This window comes from Gadus macrocephalus, chromosome 8 (assembly GCF_031168955.1).
Source record: "Gadus macrocephalus chromosome 8, ASM3116895v1".
In the NCBI taxonomy this organism is placed as follows: Eukaryota; Metazoa; Chordata; class Actinopteri; order Gadiformes; family Gadidae; genus Gadus; species Gadus macrocephalus.
Window position 1 is genome coordinate 19,807,386 of NC_082389.1, and position 18,457 is coordinate 19,825,842.

General features: G+C 45.3%; 1 protein-coding gene and 1 long non-coding RNA gene across 3 annotated transcripts; both read left to right on the forward strand.

The window, feature by feature from the left end:
- The first annotated feature begins 4,866 nt into the window (after nt 1-4,866).
- On the forward strand, nt 4,867-6,394 carry LOC132463552 (uncharacterized). Its single transcript, XM_060059818.1, has 2 exons — nt 4,867-5,263; nt 5,497-6,394. The coding sequence occupies exons 1-2, from the start codon at nt 4,956-4,958 to the stop codon at nt 6,392-6,394; spliced, it is 1,206 nt and encodes a 401-aa protein (XP_059915801.1). The 5' UTR covers nt 4,867-4,955.
- Nucleotides 6,395-11,882: 5,488 nt separating this feature from the next.
- LOC132463553 (uncharacterized) lies at nt 11,883-15,576 on the forward strand. 2 transcript variants are annotated; one of them, XR_009527051.1, is made up of 4 exons: nt 11,883-12,049; nt 12,377-12,444; nt 13,508-13,551; nt 14,898-15,576. It is a non-coding gene; the product is annotated as an uncharacterized LOC132463553 (long non-coding RNA). The 2 variants fall into 2 exon arrangements; XR_009527050.1 differs by lacking the exon at nt 11,883-12,049 and having other exon boundaries at nt 12,158-12,444.
- The last annotated feature ends 2,881 nt before the right edge of the window (nt 15,577-18,457 follow it).

Here is an 18,457-nt window from a genome sequence, read left to right on the forward strand (position 1 = left end):
CTTTGTTGCTGTGATTCGAAGTCAGTACTACGACGGAGTGTTAGGGCCACACGTGAAGAAAAAATATATTTTTGCCGTGACGAGATTAAAATCGACATGTCGACTTTAAAGTCATCATGTCGACATCCTCCCAAGCGTGCAGCGGATGACACGAAGTAGTCGGCAATAACCCTGGGGTCATTGTTTGTGGTGTAGGCCTCCATCCAAACAATATAGCGACTAAAGCCGTCAATGCAATTCGTGTCATCCGCTGCACGCTTGGGAGGATGCCCGGAGCGTCTGCGTGCTGACAGAGGAACGGAAAATGGACACGTCGAGATTAAAGTCGATATGATGTTTCAACTTTATTCTCGACATTTCGAGTTTAAAGTCGACACGTCGAGATTAAAGTCGACATGACATTTCAACTTTATTCTCGACATTTCGAGTTTAATGTCGACATGATGACTTTAAAGTCGACATGTCGATTTTAATCTCGTCACGGCAAAAATATTTTTTTTCTTCACGTGTGGCCCTAATACTCCGTCGTAGCCTACAATACAGAGGCCGGTTTGCCTCGACCAAAAGGACAAAGTGGTCTGCTCAATGCGACAATTATGTTGAGCTTTTGAACTATTTTCCTGTTATATGCTATTTAATGCTCTTTTAAGACACGTCAAATGATCTACTTATACTAATTTTCCTTCCTCGCCCTTCCCTCTCGCTCACCCATGCTCTGTATCACGCAACAACCACGTTGGCTAGCTAGCTAGCAAGGAGCTAATCTCAGAGTCCAAAGGATTCTTGCTTTCAGAGGTAAGCCATTTGCACGGTTTACTGTCATTGTCTCTAATATTTTATTAAGGCCATGGATTTCGTTACATTTCAAAACAATGTTTGTCTGTTAGCTCGTTCTGTTTGATCAATTTGGCCGTATTTTTTTTATTGGAAATAGTTTTGTGTTTGGTGCATATTCAACAAGACAGAAACAGCCGTGTCCAGGGTCAGAATACAATCATGGTTTTAGGTACGGGCGAACCAGGCAGCCGCCCGGGGCCAATAGTATCTGTCTGCGTCCTGCAAGACGGAGGCGTAACTTGTACTAGGAGGCGTAACTTGTTCTTTTCTAAATCGCGGTCCATGCGAGATCTTTCTCTTTTCGCGGTAAACAAAAAGCGTTGTAAATCACGGTTCACACGAGATCTTCATTGAAGTCGGGTCTTCCGATATTCATGACGGTAAGTAAATTTAAGGCCTAATATTTGAGGTCCGAGTTGCGGTCATTTATGTACCCGCGCACCACTGCTACATACAGATCACTTCCGCGATATAGAAAAGTACTTGACACGCCTCCGACTACAAGTTACGCCTCCGACTACATGTTACGCCTCCTAGTGCAAGTTACGCCTCCTCCGACTACAAGTTACGCCTCCTACTACAAGTTACGCCTCCGTCTTGCAGGACGCAGACAGACCCAACTCCCCGGGGCGGCATATTTGTGGGGGGCGCCAAGTCACATGGGGGGCGCCACGAGCAGTTAAAAAAAAATCGCTCTGCGTAGCGGTTATCAATGAAGTACTACATAACATTGTGTGGGGAATAGGTATTTTGGCGCCCCCTCTGGCTGCAGGCGCACATCTGCTCGTTGAGAAGGTGCCGTGCGCAGACGGAGTGAAACCCCCACTGAAGTCCGTAGGTTGACGATACAGTTAAACTGTATCGTCAAACTGTACCCCCCCCCCCCAATTCTTAACGTTCATTAACAATATGTCTTCATATTTATTTATAATAGAGATCAGCCAGAAAGGACGTTTCCATTTTGTTTTAGGTCTCATTGCCGTGAGCGAAAAAATAAATGATCTGTGGTGCTTACAGTATGAAGTTGGGGATTATGCCCCAGTCTAGGGGTGCCTAGGGCCTAAGTAAGGAATAATCACCGAGAGGCCGGGCAATAAACAGTTTGATATGCCCGGCTCGTGGACGGCTTACCGCCCGAGACGAAGTCGAGGGCGGTAACCTTCCGCGAGCCGGGCATATCAACCTGTTTATTGCCCTGCCTTGAGGTGATTATTCCGTTTATTCTACTTCGCGCCGGCCAACATAATAAAACAATTCAAATACTTTAATAATTAGCCTTTTTCGTATTCGTATTGCATGCTTATTAAATGTATACTCTGTTTAAGTTCATCTCCCTCGAAAAGTAGTTCCCTTTAGAACTACGGTGAATAACGTTAGCTCAGCTGTAGGTAACTCGTTTCTATAGCAACCACACTAGGCTGGATCTGATCACTAGTTTAATAATGTAGTTGCTACATTCGTATCAAGTCAGTTTTAATGACGAGCGATCAAACATGCACTCCTTGGTTTATTTTTACTATGGGCCTCATGTTGGAAATGTATGTGATAGAAAACGATACAAGCGGCGTATTGATCTACTGTGCTCAGTCAGCAGCAAGTAGAACCGACAAGTCAGCGGGCAATATGCCGGATTAATGCACCCCTCCCAGCCAATCAGAATCGAGCATTCTTAAATGAAGTAGAATAATGCTTATTTTTTCATTTCAGGCTCCAAGCAATCGAAGCATCCACGTGACAAGAGATGTTGTCATTCGATGTTTGATGGTGTACCTTGGGGAATCGACAGATGAACTCTTAAAAGAGTATGATGTAAGTAAAAGTACATGTAAATACACTTTGGCAATTTTAAATTACTACTGCAGAAATACGTTTTACTTAAAACTCCCTATCTCTTTATATTCTTCCTGAGAACTCGCAAAACAGTTGAGAGACATTTTTACAGAGAGACTGAAGTAACCTCTAAAATAAGTTGCTTAGGATGACTTTAAGCTTCAAGAATGAGCTCACAGTGCTATATCATTTGTTAATAAGCTGGTTGGATCCTTTTTTAACTAATCTTGGATAACAATGTGACAAATGGCAAAATAGACGGACAGTCTTGCCTTTTAATTGTCAAAGGGTTTGAAGCATTTTAGGAGATGTTCAATTTGGTCATTAATATTTTGCTGTAATGTGTTTGCTATTTCAGGATGCTGATGAAGACGTTGTGTCCAACACAGTCTCACTCCGAGAACGTCAAATACCGACTGTTGGCAAAGGCCCTTTAGCGTCGGTGACTGACGTGAAAGGTACCCTTTTTATTCGCTCTGTGACGTTAAAGGTACCCTTCGGCGTCTTCTGCATACGGAATGGGGGGTGCCTCACTACGTCTCTAATAGACGATGTGAGCATCTTTCCTATTGGATAGTTTTTTAGGATATTCTTCTGTGAAAATGGCGGACATACTTTTTATCCTGGGTGGAAAATATGATATTTTAGAATAGTTACACCATTAAAAGTGTTTATGTAAACATTTTTACCGAGAAATGTGCCTTTTACTTTCATAATCGTCGTTCGGCGAATGTGAAGGATGTTTGGTTTGATAGATATGACGAAGAATATTTCATCGGGCGATAATGGCCGGCGTACAGGCATCCCGGGCTCACGAAAATAGGTGACACTGTCACGTTATTTAATATATTGAAACGTGATCAGGTACACGTATTTTCTAAATGTTCATGTCAAAAAGCACAATTTTCAAACTCATGCATATCAATTGGAAGTATTTGTCGTGATTTGTCACTAAGCACGACTTCCATCTAAGGTTCTGTCCGGGAGCTTTCTCCCTATTGTCCCTTAAGGAGCTCCGTACAGAACATTTATTGTTAAAAATTGTCTGTGATAACTAAGAATATGACAGCTTTTGGCCACCCGTTTCTACTTAAAATTGTCTGTGATAATATGACAGCGTTTGGCCACCCGTTTCTACTTTCACCTTTGATTCTGAGATATGTGATAATTCACGGATATATTAAATGCAGGTGCGCTGCTCTGTAGGCAAACCGCGATGGAAAAAAGGGTAGATGCTTCATCGGAAAATATGGTATTTTAGCATAGTTACGCCATTAAAAGTGTTTATGTAAACATTTTTTAGCGAGAAATGTGCATTTTACGAATGTGCGAATATGAAGGATGTTTTGTTTGATAGTTATGGCGAAGAATATTTCAGTCGTCTCCACATAATGATTACAACATGGTTGCTATGATGGTTGCTACGGACGCTGAAACCAGCAGCTCGCAAGCCGTTTAAATCATGGGTATAAAACCATTGTCTTTGCTGGTTATGTAAGGGATAATGTATAGAACAATTATTGCCTTCAGGCGATAACGGCTTATTTTAGATAATGACCGGCGACGCTCATTGCACGGATACTTGCCTAAACGAAATACTAACTTCACATGGTGTGTCTTTTTACAATTTATTTGTTACCAGCATTCGTAGTATCCAAACAAATCCTTCGTTTACCTTGACAGCGGTACTTGGCAACGATGAATTATCAAATATAATTCACGCCGGAAGTTGTGAAGGGTGAACCGAGCGTTCCACGGCATTGAAAAGACCCGTGTAAGACATGTTTCAGTTTGTTTCAGTTTGAGTTCCGTTTATACTTTTAGCCTTGCCTCATCCTCGATTTTGATTGGTCGTTCAAAAAAAGCGCCGATGACGTGAAGCGCTTTTCTTCAAAAGTTAAACTTTTTTCAACGGGGGCGCGCGTCTAAAAGCGCGAGGCGCCCGGAGCGTTTAAACGCTCCGGGCGGCTTTTTAAAAGGCGCGCTGCTTGCGCGTCCTGCCATAGAGAATGCATTGCAGACCGACGCTCCGTCTTTTAAAAACGCTTTTGGTGGACACAGGCCCTTAGGGCCTGTGTCCACCAAAAGCGTTTTTAAAAGACGGAGCGCTCCGTGCACTGCTTTCAACGCGTTTGTGCGCGCCGCTCAAAAAAGACGCACAAAGCGTTTTTCGTTTACGTCATTAAATACATCATCGCTTGTATCCATAGATACACAGCTTTTATCTGTTGGCTCCATCATATGGCATCTGACACCTGAACGTCCTGGTTACTCCTACAATTTGCGAAATGAATCCGAGAGTGATAGCGCTTCTTGCCGTGGCAGCGGAGGTTGCGGACGATCCCCCTGCGCCTGTCGTGGTTGCCCGGAGGAGAGTGTGGGTCCACAGTATTAATCGTGGCAGGGGGCAGTACGGGGAATATCACCGGCTGTGCCAAGAGCTCCGCCTGGACGAGGATCGCTTCAAGGTCTATTTTAGACTCAACCGGCAGCAGTTTGAAGGAGTGTTAACGTTTATTGGGCCGACCATCGCCAAGATGAAGACCAATTATAGGGAGAGCATCAGTCCCGCCCAACGGCTTTGCATTTGTCTGAGGTGAGTAGCATAAACTGAAATGTGTCTTTCGTTAAATACCAACTGACGTTAGGTCGATAGGAGTTAACAGGAGTTAACGGTTTGGCTTCTTATTAATTCAATAAATTAAATTAATTAAAAGTTTTCATTTCATTTAATTAATAAGAAGGCAAACCTTTATTAGCAGCTGTGCAGTTCTTTTTTGTTTTCTAATTAACTGAAGATAATGTAGGCTATCTTTGTTTATGTTGCAGGTACCTGTCAACTGGAGACTCCTACAGGTCCATAGCCTTCAGCTACAGGGTGGGGTTCTGCACTGTGGCGAGGATCGTGAAGAGTGTGTGTGAGGCCATATGGCAGTGTATGGTCTCCACATACATGCCTGTGCCAGGGGCAGAGGACTGGAGGAAGATAGCTGGGGACTACGAGAAGCTGGCAGACTTCCCCAACTGCCTCGGCGCCATAGACGGCAAACATGTGGTTATACAGGCCCCACCGTCTACTGGCAGCCAGTATTTTAATTATAAGGGGGCATTCTCCATCGTCCTTCTGGCGGTGGTGGATGCCCGCTATCGCTTTAGGGTCGTGGATGTGGGGGCCTACGGCAGGAGCAGTGATGGAGGCACGCTCTCGTCTTCGGCCTTTGGCACTGCTCTGCGGCTGGGGAACCTGGACCTTCCACCTGATCGACCCCTACCTGGAGCAGACCATCTGGGACCCCAGCCGCATGTATTCATTGGGGATGAGGCTTTTCCTCTGCGGAGGAACCTCCTGCGGCCCTACCCTGGCCAAAACCTGGGGGGAGAGCGGAGGATTTTCAATTTTCGGCTGTCCCACGCCCGGAGGATTGTGGAGTGCGCCTTTGGCATCCTCGCCAACCAGTGGAGGCTCTACAGGAGGGTTCTCGGCGTGTCTCCAGAGGTTGCAGAGAGCGCCGTGAAAGCCACCTGTATCCTCCACAACTATATGCGATGGGATGGTGAGGGAGAGGATGGCCCCCGCACTCCAACTGTGCCATCACAGGGTGCAGTGCAGAGCATCCCCAGGGTCGGCAGCAACAACGCCTCCAGGGAAGCGGTCGCAGTGAGGGAGACCTTCAACCGCTATTTTTCATCTCTGCCTGGTCGAGTGACTTGGCAGGATGGAATTTAGTTTATAATTTTTGCATATATTTAAATCAAAAAAGGCGAAAAACCAAAACTATTAATAAAATTTCTTAAATCAATCTAACATTCATGTTGTATGCTGGATTACTTCTGAAGACAAAAACACACCTTTAACACCTTCATCATCATCAGAGCATTCATTATGTATCTACTACCTAATGTAATGAAAACAAAACAACATTGTCTTAGCATTAAAATGTTTAATTAACTGATTCATTAGAAAATGATTCCAAGATATTATGTACACATTTGAAACATTTCTTATAGCTTGTACTAAATCTAAATAGAAAATGATTCCAAGATATTATGTACACATTTGAAACATTTCTTATAGCTTGTACTAAATCTAAATAGAAAATGATTCCAAGATATTATGTACACATTTGAAACATTTCTTATAGCTTGTACTAAATCTAAATAGAAACTGATTCCAAGATATTATGTACACATTTGAAACATTTCTTATAGCTTGTACTAAATCTAAATAGAAACTGATTCCAAGATATTATGTACACATTTGAAACATTTCTTATAGCTTGTACTAAATCTAAATAGAAACTGATTCCAAGATATTATGTACACATTTGAAACATTTCTTATAGCTTGTACTAAATCTAAATAGAAAATGATTCCAAGATATTATGTACACATTTGAAACATTTCTTATAGCTTGTACTAAATCTAAATAGAAACTGATTACAAATGTTATTTACACATTTAAAAAAATCTTAAAGCTTAAACTAAATCTAAATAGAAACTGATTACAAATTTTATTTACACATTTAAAAAAATCTTAAAGCTTAAACTAAATCTAAATAGAAACTGATTACAAATTTTATTTACACATTTAAAAAAATCTTAAATCTTAAAACTAAATCTAAATAGAAAAGGATTACAAATGAATTACTCTCCAAACTCCACATCGTAAAGGACCTGCTGCATCCTCATGCGCGCCTGGGCCCTTTTTTGGTTCGACAGCCTCCTCAATGATGGGACGAGGCTGAGCATAAAATGCTCATCCTCGTCCAGAGCCAGTGTATTCTCCTTTTCTTTTTGGAGGGAGGACAGGATAGATTGCTGGAACACAGACAGCGGCTGCTCCAGCTGTCTCCTGCGTGGTGGTGGAGGTACAGGACGCGAGGTAGTGGGAGGAGATGGAGGAGAGGTGTCCACAGCGGACTCTGATAGGCTGGGAGAGGGAGGAGATATCTCCTCTTCACTTTGAGCCACCACCTGTGAAAGAAAGCATACATTTGTTTGTTTAAAATGTGCAAATTAAAATGGTGAATTCTTATAAATATCTCTGCATCTGGCTTCACCCAACAAAAACCTTAAGAACACTAGTATGTTAGGGTATGTTTTTAGCATATGTTTTAGGCTACTAGCTTTTGTTATAGGCCTACCTCTCGTTGGGGAGACATACTGGGCGCTAGCAGGGCCAAGATCTCCGGTGCTATTTCCTGCCGGCTATAATCTCCCTGCTCCATATTGCTTGACGATACCCTCTCCTTCACATGGCGCTCCAGAAAGCCCATGATCGCCATGTACTTCCACCTCTTGAAAGAGGTGGCACCGGCCCCACTTTTCTTCCTGTCCCTCTCTGCCTTCCTCTCCCTCAAATATTTATCCCGCAAGTACTTCCATTTCTTCCGGGACACTTCAGCTGTTGATGCAAGATTATGTCTCTACAATTAGCAATTCACACAACCTACAAGGTTAATATCAAGCTTACCTATCAGTAACGTTAATACTAACTGCCAAGTTAACGTTAATACTAACTGCCATGTAAACGTTAATACTAACTGCCAAGTACGGATGGCAGTTTGTACCTAACGGCTAATCGTTAAATGCGATAATATCATTAATAAACATGATAATAATATAAATAATTAATTAATAATTCTCACCTGTAACGCCCAGCATAGCTGAAATGTCTCGCCAGGCCTGGTTGCGTTTTGTTAGGTCGTGGTAGGCCTTCAACGTGAGGTCGTACAGGACCGGACACTCGCTCACAGCTGTTATCAAGCTTTCGTCCGACATGTTTCAGTTTGTTTCAGTTTGAGTTCCGTTTATACTTTTAGCCTTGCCTCATCCTCGATTTTGATTGGTCGTTCAAAAAAAGCGCCGATGACGTGAAGCGCTTTTCTTCAAAAGTTCAACTTTTTTCAACGGGGGCGCGCGTCTAAAAGCGCGAGGCGCCCGGAGCGTTTAAACGCTCCGGGCGGCTTTTTAAAAGGCGCGCTGCTTGCGCGTCCTGCCATAGAGAATGCATTGCAGACCGACGCTCCGTCTTTTAAAAACGCTTTTGGTGGACACAGGCCCTAATAAGATATTTTATGTAACCTTATAATAATGTTCTCCTATTGAACAACATTATGGCGTCTTCTTTCTTGGGATTTCCTGTGAGCAGCTGCTCCGGTCACACATGTATTAACCCGACATCGGCTCTAATAGACGCTATCTGTCCTACTTGATAGTTATAAGAACGATGTTTATGGCTAGACAGATGTTTCAATGACGTCAGGTTGCTAGGGACGGGCTGAAAGACGCCGTGGGCACCTGTCCCATTGGAAGTCAGAGGACCTGTCCCGGTAGTAGTGTAATGTCCGTTTTTAGGTTTTTACCCTAACGATGATTTAAAAAAAATATCTGTGACGCTTCTTGCCCTTAACACAGCATTGTATCCTTGTTAATTACACAAGCCAATGTTACGTACATCTTTTTCCGGATTTTCCGACCGTCGTCCTTGGCGGAAGTTGCAGTTTTCGCGCTACCAACCTCAGGTAAGAACTCGCATTGAATGGTTAAGAGACTAAAAATAAGAAGTAGGACTAAAAACGACGCCACAAAGGTTGATAGTATCAGCCCAAATGAAGTGGATAGCCCGTTTAGAACTGTACAGTAGCAATTTTATTTGACAGATTTATTTAAGACACTACACTGTCATAAATGTGCACAGACGTATTTTAGCCAGCTAGTAGCCTATCCGAGCCCTACAGCCAGCTAGTAGGGCTACAGGATGAAAAAGGCTGCGTCTTTAAATGTAATCTTTATTTTGGTGTACATTTATTTGAAGAGCCTTGCATAAACTATATTGACCGTTGCTATGAACAAGAAACATGTTTCCTAAATGTTTAAATCATGTCACGATGTAATCTTGAATGTGGTGTGTGATGGTTACCTTGCATCAATGACTGAGATGTGCTTTGATTTCCTATGCATCAAAATAGACATTGCATACACAACTGGATTTGTTTTGTTATATTTGCAATTTCATTTTAATAAAATAAAAAGTCCATAGGGTAATCCTGTTTGCCATTTGGCTAATTATATGGTCAGCAATATGTTATGATGGTATTGATACCATTGTTGCCTTTTCCCACTGGCAGCCCTTACAGTAGCCTACATCCAGATGGGATACTTAACCTAATTGCCATTTGTCTTTGAATGTATATTTACAATGTGCATCAATAAATTAAAAACATTTTAACTGGTGAATACTTTATACTATGACAAGTATTGACTGCATATTATAGCTTCTATCACTCCAATTGCAATAGGACCAATATATATGAATGAAACAACGTACCACTTGTAGTATTTTATACTGTAATGAACTGACAGCAAACATTTCACCATCATTTGCAGAATGACAAAGCCAAAAACGAGGCTGTGCCCTTCCTGCCAGACCCCAAATATGCTGAGGAGGAAGACCTGTGCAAATTGTGTCTGCCCTCTTCAGCAGAGTGGCAAAGATTTGCAAAGTTGGGCAAAGTCTGTGAAGGCCAACAAAAACGCACACAGGACCTTGGAGTCGGCCCATGTATCGGTGAGTTTTAATCCCTTCAATGTAACAAGGGGTTTGCCCTCTTAAACATTTACATAATGATAATTCTTTGATCAAAAACTACCTTTAGCGTTGTAACAAATCATGGTTATTTCTTTATCATTGATTCATATGCTACTAAAAATAATGTTCATAATATCTAAATATTTTGTGACTGAATGCATAAAGCTTCGCTGCTAAGAGCTGAGCATGAAGTTGACGCTTTTGTTTTGGTGTTATACTTATTTGTCAAGTCACTGTGTAATTCCATATACTTCTTCATCCTATACCTTGCAGGTGAATAAACTAAATGCTCTTGGGTTCTGCCCTTTGTTATTTGTGGGACGACATGGCCGAAAAGGAGAATTCAACGGGGACATGATTCACCATATCCCGGTCAATGATGAGGTGGTGCGGGAAATCCTGAAAAAAATGGGCAAGCTTTATGAGCACCTGCTGAAGAGTAAGATCATCTTAGTTCAAAATTTTTTATCCCATAGTGTATTGTTTAATAGGTGCTGTTTCATTACATTCATCTAATATAAATATACTCCAGTACATACTGTCTATACATCTTTATATAGGGATGGGCGCGAGTAATCGATTCGAGGACAAACAAGGAAAAAAATGGTACTCTGTAGACTGTAAAGGTGCAACATGTTTTTTTCCATGTGTATAATACAGCTCAAATGTCTGTCCACTAGCCTCACATGTTGTTTTAATTTAAAAAAAATACCTGTCTAGACGTTAAGCGTAGTGGTTTTTCCTCGCCTGTCTCACCAACAGAAACACTCTCACTCTTTCCTTTTATATTTTACTTTCTAAAAATTCTATTTGCACTGATCACTTGAGTCTTGGAATACACTAAACGTGCCCATCCCTAAAATATAAGTGTTACATCTAGCCCATTGCAGCATTGAAACCTCATATACCACCTCATCTATTCGAGCTTTTAAGAGTAAATCCGCTGCTGTAGGATGTCTTCAAACTACTTACTATTATTTTTCCTTGGAAGTGATTTATTTATTTATCTAAATATTGTATTGGCAGAGCTGCATCTCCGCCAGGGCGCATCAACAGCTGTGCCTGGGCCAATGGCGGACAGTGCTCGGTCTGGAGCAGGGCCAGGACCAGGACCATCCTTCACCCCCTCTCAGCCTCCTCCCCCTCCACCCTTCACCCCCTCTCAGCCTCCTCCCCCTCCAACCTTCACCCCCTCTCAGCCTCCTCCCCCTCCACCCTTCACCCCCTCTCAGCCTCCTCCCCCTCCAACCTTCACCCCCTCTCAGCCTTCTTTTCCTCCACCCTTCACCCCCTCTCAGCCACCTCCACCCTTCACCCCCTCTCAGCCTCCTCCACCCTTCACCCCCTCTCAGCCTTCTCCCCCTCCACCCTTCACCCCCTCTCAGCCTTCTCCCCCTCCACCCTTCACCCCCTCTCAGCCTCCTCCCCCTCCAACCTTCACCCCCTCTCAGCCTTATTTTCCTCCACCCTTCACCCCCTCTCAGCCACCTCCAGCCTTCACCCCCTCTCAGCCTCCTCCAACCTTCACCCCCTCTCAGCCTCCTCCCCCTCCAACCTTCACCCCCTCTCAGCCTCCTCCCCCTCCAACCTTCACCCCCTCTCAGCCTCCTCCCCCTCCACCCTTCACCCCCTCTCAGCCTCCTCCCCCTCCACCCTTCACCCCCTCTCAGCCTTCTCCCCCTCCACCCTTCAACCCCTCTCAGCCTCCTCCCCCTCTATCCTTCACCCCTTCTCAGCCTTCTCCCCCTCCACCCTTCAACCCCTCTCAGCCTTCTCTCCCACTGGTGAAAGGTTTGATTCACTCTCTTCTTCATGTCTAATAACCTAGCTATAACAAATGCACACACAAAAAAAAAAAATGAAATTGAATATTGTCAAGATGCTTGAAATGTTTTAATATTCATGTATGTATATGATTATGTATGTATATATATATATATGTATATGTATGTATATATATGTATATGTATATATATATAACATAGTATAGTATTATTTTAAACCGTTTAACCGGTAGAAGTCAACTACCCAAAAATGAAATTGTTAGAGCTGCTGCTTTAGAACTCTTAATACTTGGGTGTCTAATTCGTTTTGTACTTTTTTCTTTTTTTTCTTTAGAATGCCGCAAACACAGGACACAGAAGGTGTTCCTGTATGATAGGATTTTAAGAAAAAGAGTTGCAAATGTAAGTATGTTCTGCTTTCTTCCTCTGGGTGTTCTAGTAAAATACAATGGGAAAACATTTAAGGTTCACAATCGATTTATTTTTCATTCTACAACACAGTGTTATCTGAGGATTATATAAGAAAACGCAAATTGTAGTCCTTTGATGTTTCAAAACACAAAAAATAATTGTGCAGTGAAGGGCTACCCGACTAAGAATTTAACTCGTCGGATCTGATTCGTCATGTCTTTCCTATCGTCAACTGAGTTTCAAATCATGACGATTTTTTTATCACTCAATCAAGGCCTCTACTCATGATCAACGGTAATACTTCTGATAAAGCACTGGCTGTCCAATTGTTTTTATATGGAGAGGGCAGCCTTCAGCAGGCTTTCAGGCTGAAAGGATAATGAGGCAGCCCAACAATCAGTTGATTCTTTCAGTTTCCCCAATATTAATTTTACATTGGGGCTGCCCCTCTGTGATTTTTGCACCCAAGCTGATTGATTGGATTGGTTTGTAAGAGAAAATAGGAGAGGAGCAGTGCAGAGTTCTCTTTTATCTATGTGCGCTGTAGTCGCCTCTACATATTTACACGATCAACACACCTAAAAGGCAAAGATACGACAAAATAGATGAGTCGTCACCAGCACTTGCAACATGTAAGCTACAGCTGTTGATTACACTTCCATTAAATGCTAGTGAACCTCTCTAAAATAAAGTCACTGAAATGGTGAACATAAGCATAAGCAGAGTGCAGGGCTTGTCCTATTGTAGTTTTAGCTCTTAATATTTATCACTAGGCTGGATGTAGCCAACTGTAATGGCTTATCTGATGTGTTTTTTTTTACTTGTGCGTGTCGCAGAACACAAACACTCTCATGTTAATCTATGCAGCTGTCTACCAACACCATCGGGCGTGTTTTTTCAGCTTTGCTCTCATAGGTGGTTTTTGGAAATGGATGAATTATAAAATACATTAAGCAATTTCATACTACAGATATATTTGACAAATGCTTCTTTCCCTCATAACTACTGCATGTTATTTCTTAATTATAATTTGTTCTAATGTCATTCCTTTTAGGGAAGAGCAGAAGTGAAAGTGAGGTGGCAATCATGCACAAAATGGTAAGTTCTTCCTAAATTACAACAAACAACTTAAGTTGCATCCATGGCACTGAGCATCACATCACAATGCAGTTATGGACAGCATGCAACATATACAGATAATGACAGGACAAACACAACAAGATAGCATGCAGACGAAGTGAATTATCTGGGTGTTTTGTTAAGGGCTGTTATGGCTGCAGGTACCAGGCTGTTGCCATAGTGAGCCCTCCTGTGGGCGGCTATTGACCGGTGACCATCCGTCAAGTCTCTCAGCCCCGATGGCCCGATTCCATTGCTCTATAATCGTTTCACACAGTGACCATCGGAACACACAAAATGATTGCCTAGTTTGACACCGGCATAATTGCACACAAACACTTGAATTGCTTTTAAGATGCACTATAGCATGATAAACTAACATGCAAAACATGTTTTATAAGCAAATTGGAGACAAAAAGTGTTATGTCTGAATCAAGCTCTTCCGTTAAAGGGGACTAAAGGCGCGTTCACTCTCCTGGTGATAACGAGACGGCTCGCCAGTGATGACGCTCACGCTTACGCGTGTTCCCGACAGCGACAGTTCATGTGCACTTGGGAAACAGCCGGTTGGGAATCTAAAAGTTCTTCACAGAAGGTTTTTTTTATCCGATAAAGAGACAGTCAGAACTGAACAGAACTTAGTAGGATCAGTTTCAAGTTTGCATTTTTATTATTATTATTATTATGCTTTGTTTCCTTGATGTCTATCACCTACTATCCTTTTGCTTTTATTTATGAGAAGCACATACAGTATTGCCACTGTATGGAACACCTCCCCTTATCCTAGAGCTGGTTTACCAGTACACAACATTTAAAACTGAGCAAATTCATGCCAACAGACGTTACAACGTCAATCAATAGTAAAGTATTGGATATGAAGGTTGATTCTTTTATATTGAGTAAAACGTTCAAGTTCCGCCATTTTTATGCGCGTCACTTATCAACCATATGTCACCAACTGGGCAACTCTGTTAACAAAACTTGGCCCCAGTGATTTGAACACACCAATATCATACCACCAGGTGTGAGTGTGATTAGCCATTACAATCATTTTTCGAAAATGTGACGCTTCTGACATCACAGGTGGGCGTGTCCACCTAGATGTGTGCTGGATAGATCAGTCTACCAGCCTACCAAGTGGACTGTAGCAAACGTTGCTCATCTATCCGTCACACAGCTAGGTGGACACGCCCACCTGTTATGTCAGAAGACGCAGATTTTAAAAACGGCTTGTAACGGCTAATCACACTCACACCTGGTGGTATGAAATGTCCCCTTTAAACTTTCATTCCTGTAAATGTGTTTGCTCTTTCATTTTCTGGCAGTGGCAAGGCCTGGAAGGACACGTGGGAGCCAGCTGAGCAGTATCAACAGAAATAAAGTCCTGTTTAGTTCTCACCTGTATATGTTTCAATATGTTATATGTTAATTCTGCCGTTGGAATAACACACACACACACACACACACACACACACACACACACACACACACACACACCAAAATAATGTTCAATAAAATATGTTTTATGGTATGTTTGTTGTCTTTTTAAATAATTTTTGGATTTTTTTCTTTGATAATGGCGGACAGTTTTTATTCTTGGTGGAAAATATGATATTGTAGTGCCAGAGGAAAGGGAGAACGTAGGCAACGTAATAAGAACCGTTTTAATCCAGAAAACAAAGCAGAACAGTGGGTCTGTTCGAAACCACCTACTTGCTTCCTACTCTTACTAACTATGACGTCAAATTGAGTAAGTAGAACGTAGTAAGCGAGTTTTAGGTAAGCGAGTAGTATCCGAATGTCTTCTACTTCCGGAAAGATTTTGTGTAAGCATCGCTAGCTTACTAGACGTACTCAACCGCCCCAGAAGGCACTGCGTCTATTCAGAAGAACAATGGAAGCAATGGCGCTAAACGGGGAGCCGCAGCAGCAGAGCCCACAGCTATATATTCTATATTAACTGGCAATCTAGCATTAGGACAAAGAAGAGGAAACGCGGGAAAATCTGACAATAGACAAGAAAAAATAATAATAATTAATCATAATTAATAAATGTTTTTTTTAATAATTGTTTTTAACATATCACCTGTGGCAACCCCATGCCACGGGCCAGGGGCCAGCCGCTGCAGCACCCGCCCCGTGGACGGGTGGTGGAAGGAAGATACCTCCCCCTCCACCCAGCTGTGCTAGAGGGAACATCAACCGGGCCCAGGGAATCAAGAACATTGGGGGCACCTGGGGGACCAGGAGAGAGGAGCTTTAAGGGCTGGGGACGGGGGAGACGAGAGGGAAGGCGGACCAGGAAGAGACGTGTTTTAACGAGACGTTTTCCCCACCAGGAGTAAGCCGGAGGCGTCGGGTGCTGTTTCCCCGCCGACCCAGAGGAAGGGCTGGACCAGGAGGTCCCGCGCCCTTATTCCCGATTACGGAAGAACCTTAGTTTATATGATTTCCCTTTTGTGACTGGTTTTCCAATAAAACCCGTTGCACCGCAACCCTGCTTCGTTCATTAATTCCCGAATCCCCGCCGCCGACGAAGGGGGTTGCCACAGTGGTGGAGAATGCAGGCAACGCGATCTCTGGACTTAAAACACCACCCAGACCACGATGGAGCACGCCGACCAACCCGCCACGAGGGACGAGGAGATAGACGTCCTACGGAGATGCATGGTCCGAATGGCCGAGCAGCTCGCTCGGGGTCCTGCATCCGCCGCCCCCACGAAGAGGCTGACAAAGATGGGACCGGACGACGACGTAGAGGCGTACCTTGAGGTGTTCGAGCGGACCGCGGACCGTGAACAATGGCCAGCGGACGAGTGGGGCCACATCCTAGCGCCCTTCCTGACCGGGGAAGCTCAGCGCGCCTACCGGGATCTCAACCCCCAACAGGCGGGGCATTACCCGACGCTCAAGCAGGCCATCCTCGCCCATTATGGACACAGCCTCCCCGCCCAGGCGCAGCGCTACCACGACTGGAGCTACGAACCGCTCGGCTCAGTGAGAAGCCAGATTTCCCAACTCGTCCGGCTGGCCGAGCGGTGGCTCGTAGAAGGCGACGGCCCCCCTCTGCTGGATCGGCTCGTCATAGACCGCTGCATCCGATCTCTTCCCCCCGGCGCCAAACGCTGGGCCTCCGGGAACCAGCCCCGAACGGTGAACGATCTCGTGGAACTCCTCGAGAACCATCAAGTAACCCAGCGGCTTTGCGGAGGAACAGCCCCGCCTCCCGGAGGGGGGGAGCCGCGGACCGAGCGACGCGGACGGATGACAGAGACCCCGCGCTCCCAGACACCGGTCGTCCGAGACCCCGCCTACCCGGCTCAAAACATCGTGGCCCGCAGAGGCCCCGCCCCCCCGACTCCGAGAGAGGAGTGGAGGTGCTACACCTGCGGCCAGAAGGGCCACCTGGCCCGCCACTGTCCCGGCGCAGGGGACGTGTCAATGCCCACGGCCAGTCCGTCCGACCAGAGGGGAGGAGCCTGCCTCCGCACCACCTGCTGGTCACACGAGAGGACCGTCTCGCCGAGCCTGCCGGTACGGGTGGGACGGCGCGACACCCATGCCCTCCTGGACTCAGGGAGCGTGGTCACCTTGATCCGGCCCGACTTAGCCTGTGGAACGCCCGGGCAGGACGTGGAGGTGGGCTGCATCCACGGACAGACGGAAACATACCCCACCAACCACATCACCGTACAAACCCCGAAGGGGACCTTCACGGTCCAGGCCGGGGTAGTGCCCAACCTACCCATGCCCCTGTTAATTGGACGCGACTGTCCCATCTTTGGACGACTGTTGGGGGCGGAGCTTCGCCCACCAAGACCCCGACATCCAAGGACGAGACCGCGCCAGCGACGAAGCCGACCCGTCTATATGGCAGGCCAACCCCCACAATCCCCGACTGACTCCGACGAGCCTCCGCAGAGACCCGCGAGAGAGGTAGGACGCCGGCCTCACGCCTCGTCCACGGAATCCCTTCCCCCGGGGACACCGGGCACGATGACCGCCTCCGAGCCGATACCCCCACCAGAGGAGAGTGAGAGCCCACCCCTCATTGACTTCTCCGACCTCCCCCTGGCCGTTGAGGGGCGAGCGGACAGGGGCGGACGGTTCGCCACCGCCCAGCTGGAGGATGACTCCTTAAGACAAGCCTGGGGACACGTGCAAACCCACGAGGGACTATCACGGGACTCGGTGAGTTGCCGGCAGTATCCACATTACAGCACACGGGGAGGGTTACTGTATAGGGTAATTCAGAGGGGGGGGGAGGAGGTGGAACAGCTGATCGTTCCACGGTCCTATGTTAGCAAGGTGTTGTACATGGCCCACTCACACCTCCTAGGGGCTCATCTGGGGATGGATAAGACCAGGGACCGGGTTTTAGCTAGATTTTATTGGCCAGGGGTAAAGAAAGACATAGAGGACTACTGCCGAGCCTGCCCCGAGTGCCAACGTACCGCCCCTAGACCGTCCGTACGGAATCCCCTCATACCCATGCCCCTGATCGAGGTCCCCTTCGACAGACTGGCATTAGACATCGTAGGCCCCCTCCCCAGAACTAGCCGAGGTCACCGCTACATACTGGTCATGGTAGACTACGCGACCCGCTACCCAGAGGCCATACCTCTCCGCGCCGCCACAGCCAAGGCAGTGGCAAGAGAGCTAATGACGTTATTTAGCAGGGTGGGAATAGTTAGGGAGATCTTGACAGATCAAGGCTCCTGCTTTATGTCCCGGGTGTTAAAGGACCTCCTCAGTCTGTTACAGATCCGCCACCTCCGGACCTCCGTCTACCACCCCCAGACCGACGGACTGGTAGAGAGGTTTAATCAGACCTTAAAACGCATGCTGAAAAAGGTGATGGAGGTCGATGGAAAGAACTGGGACC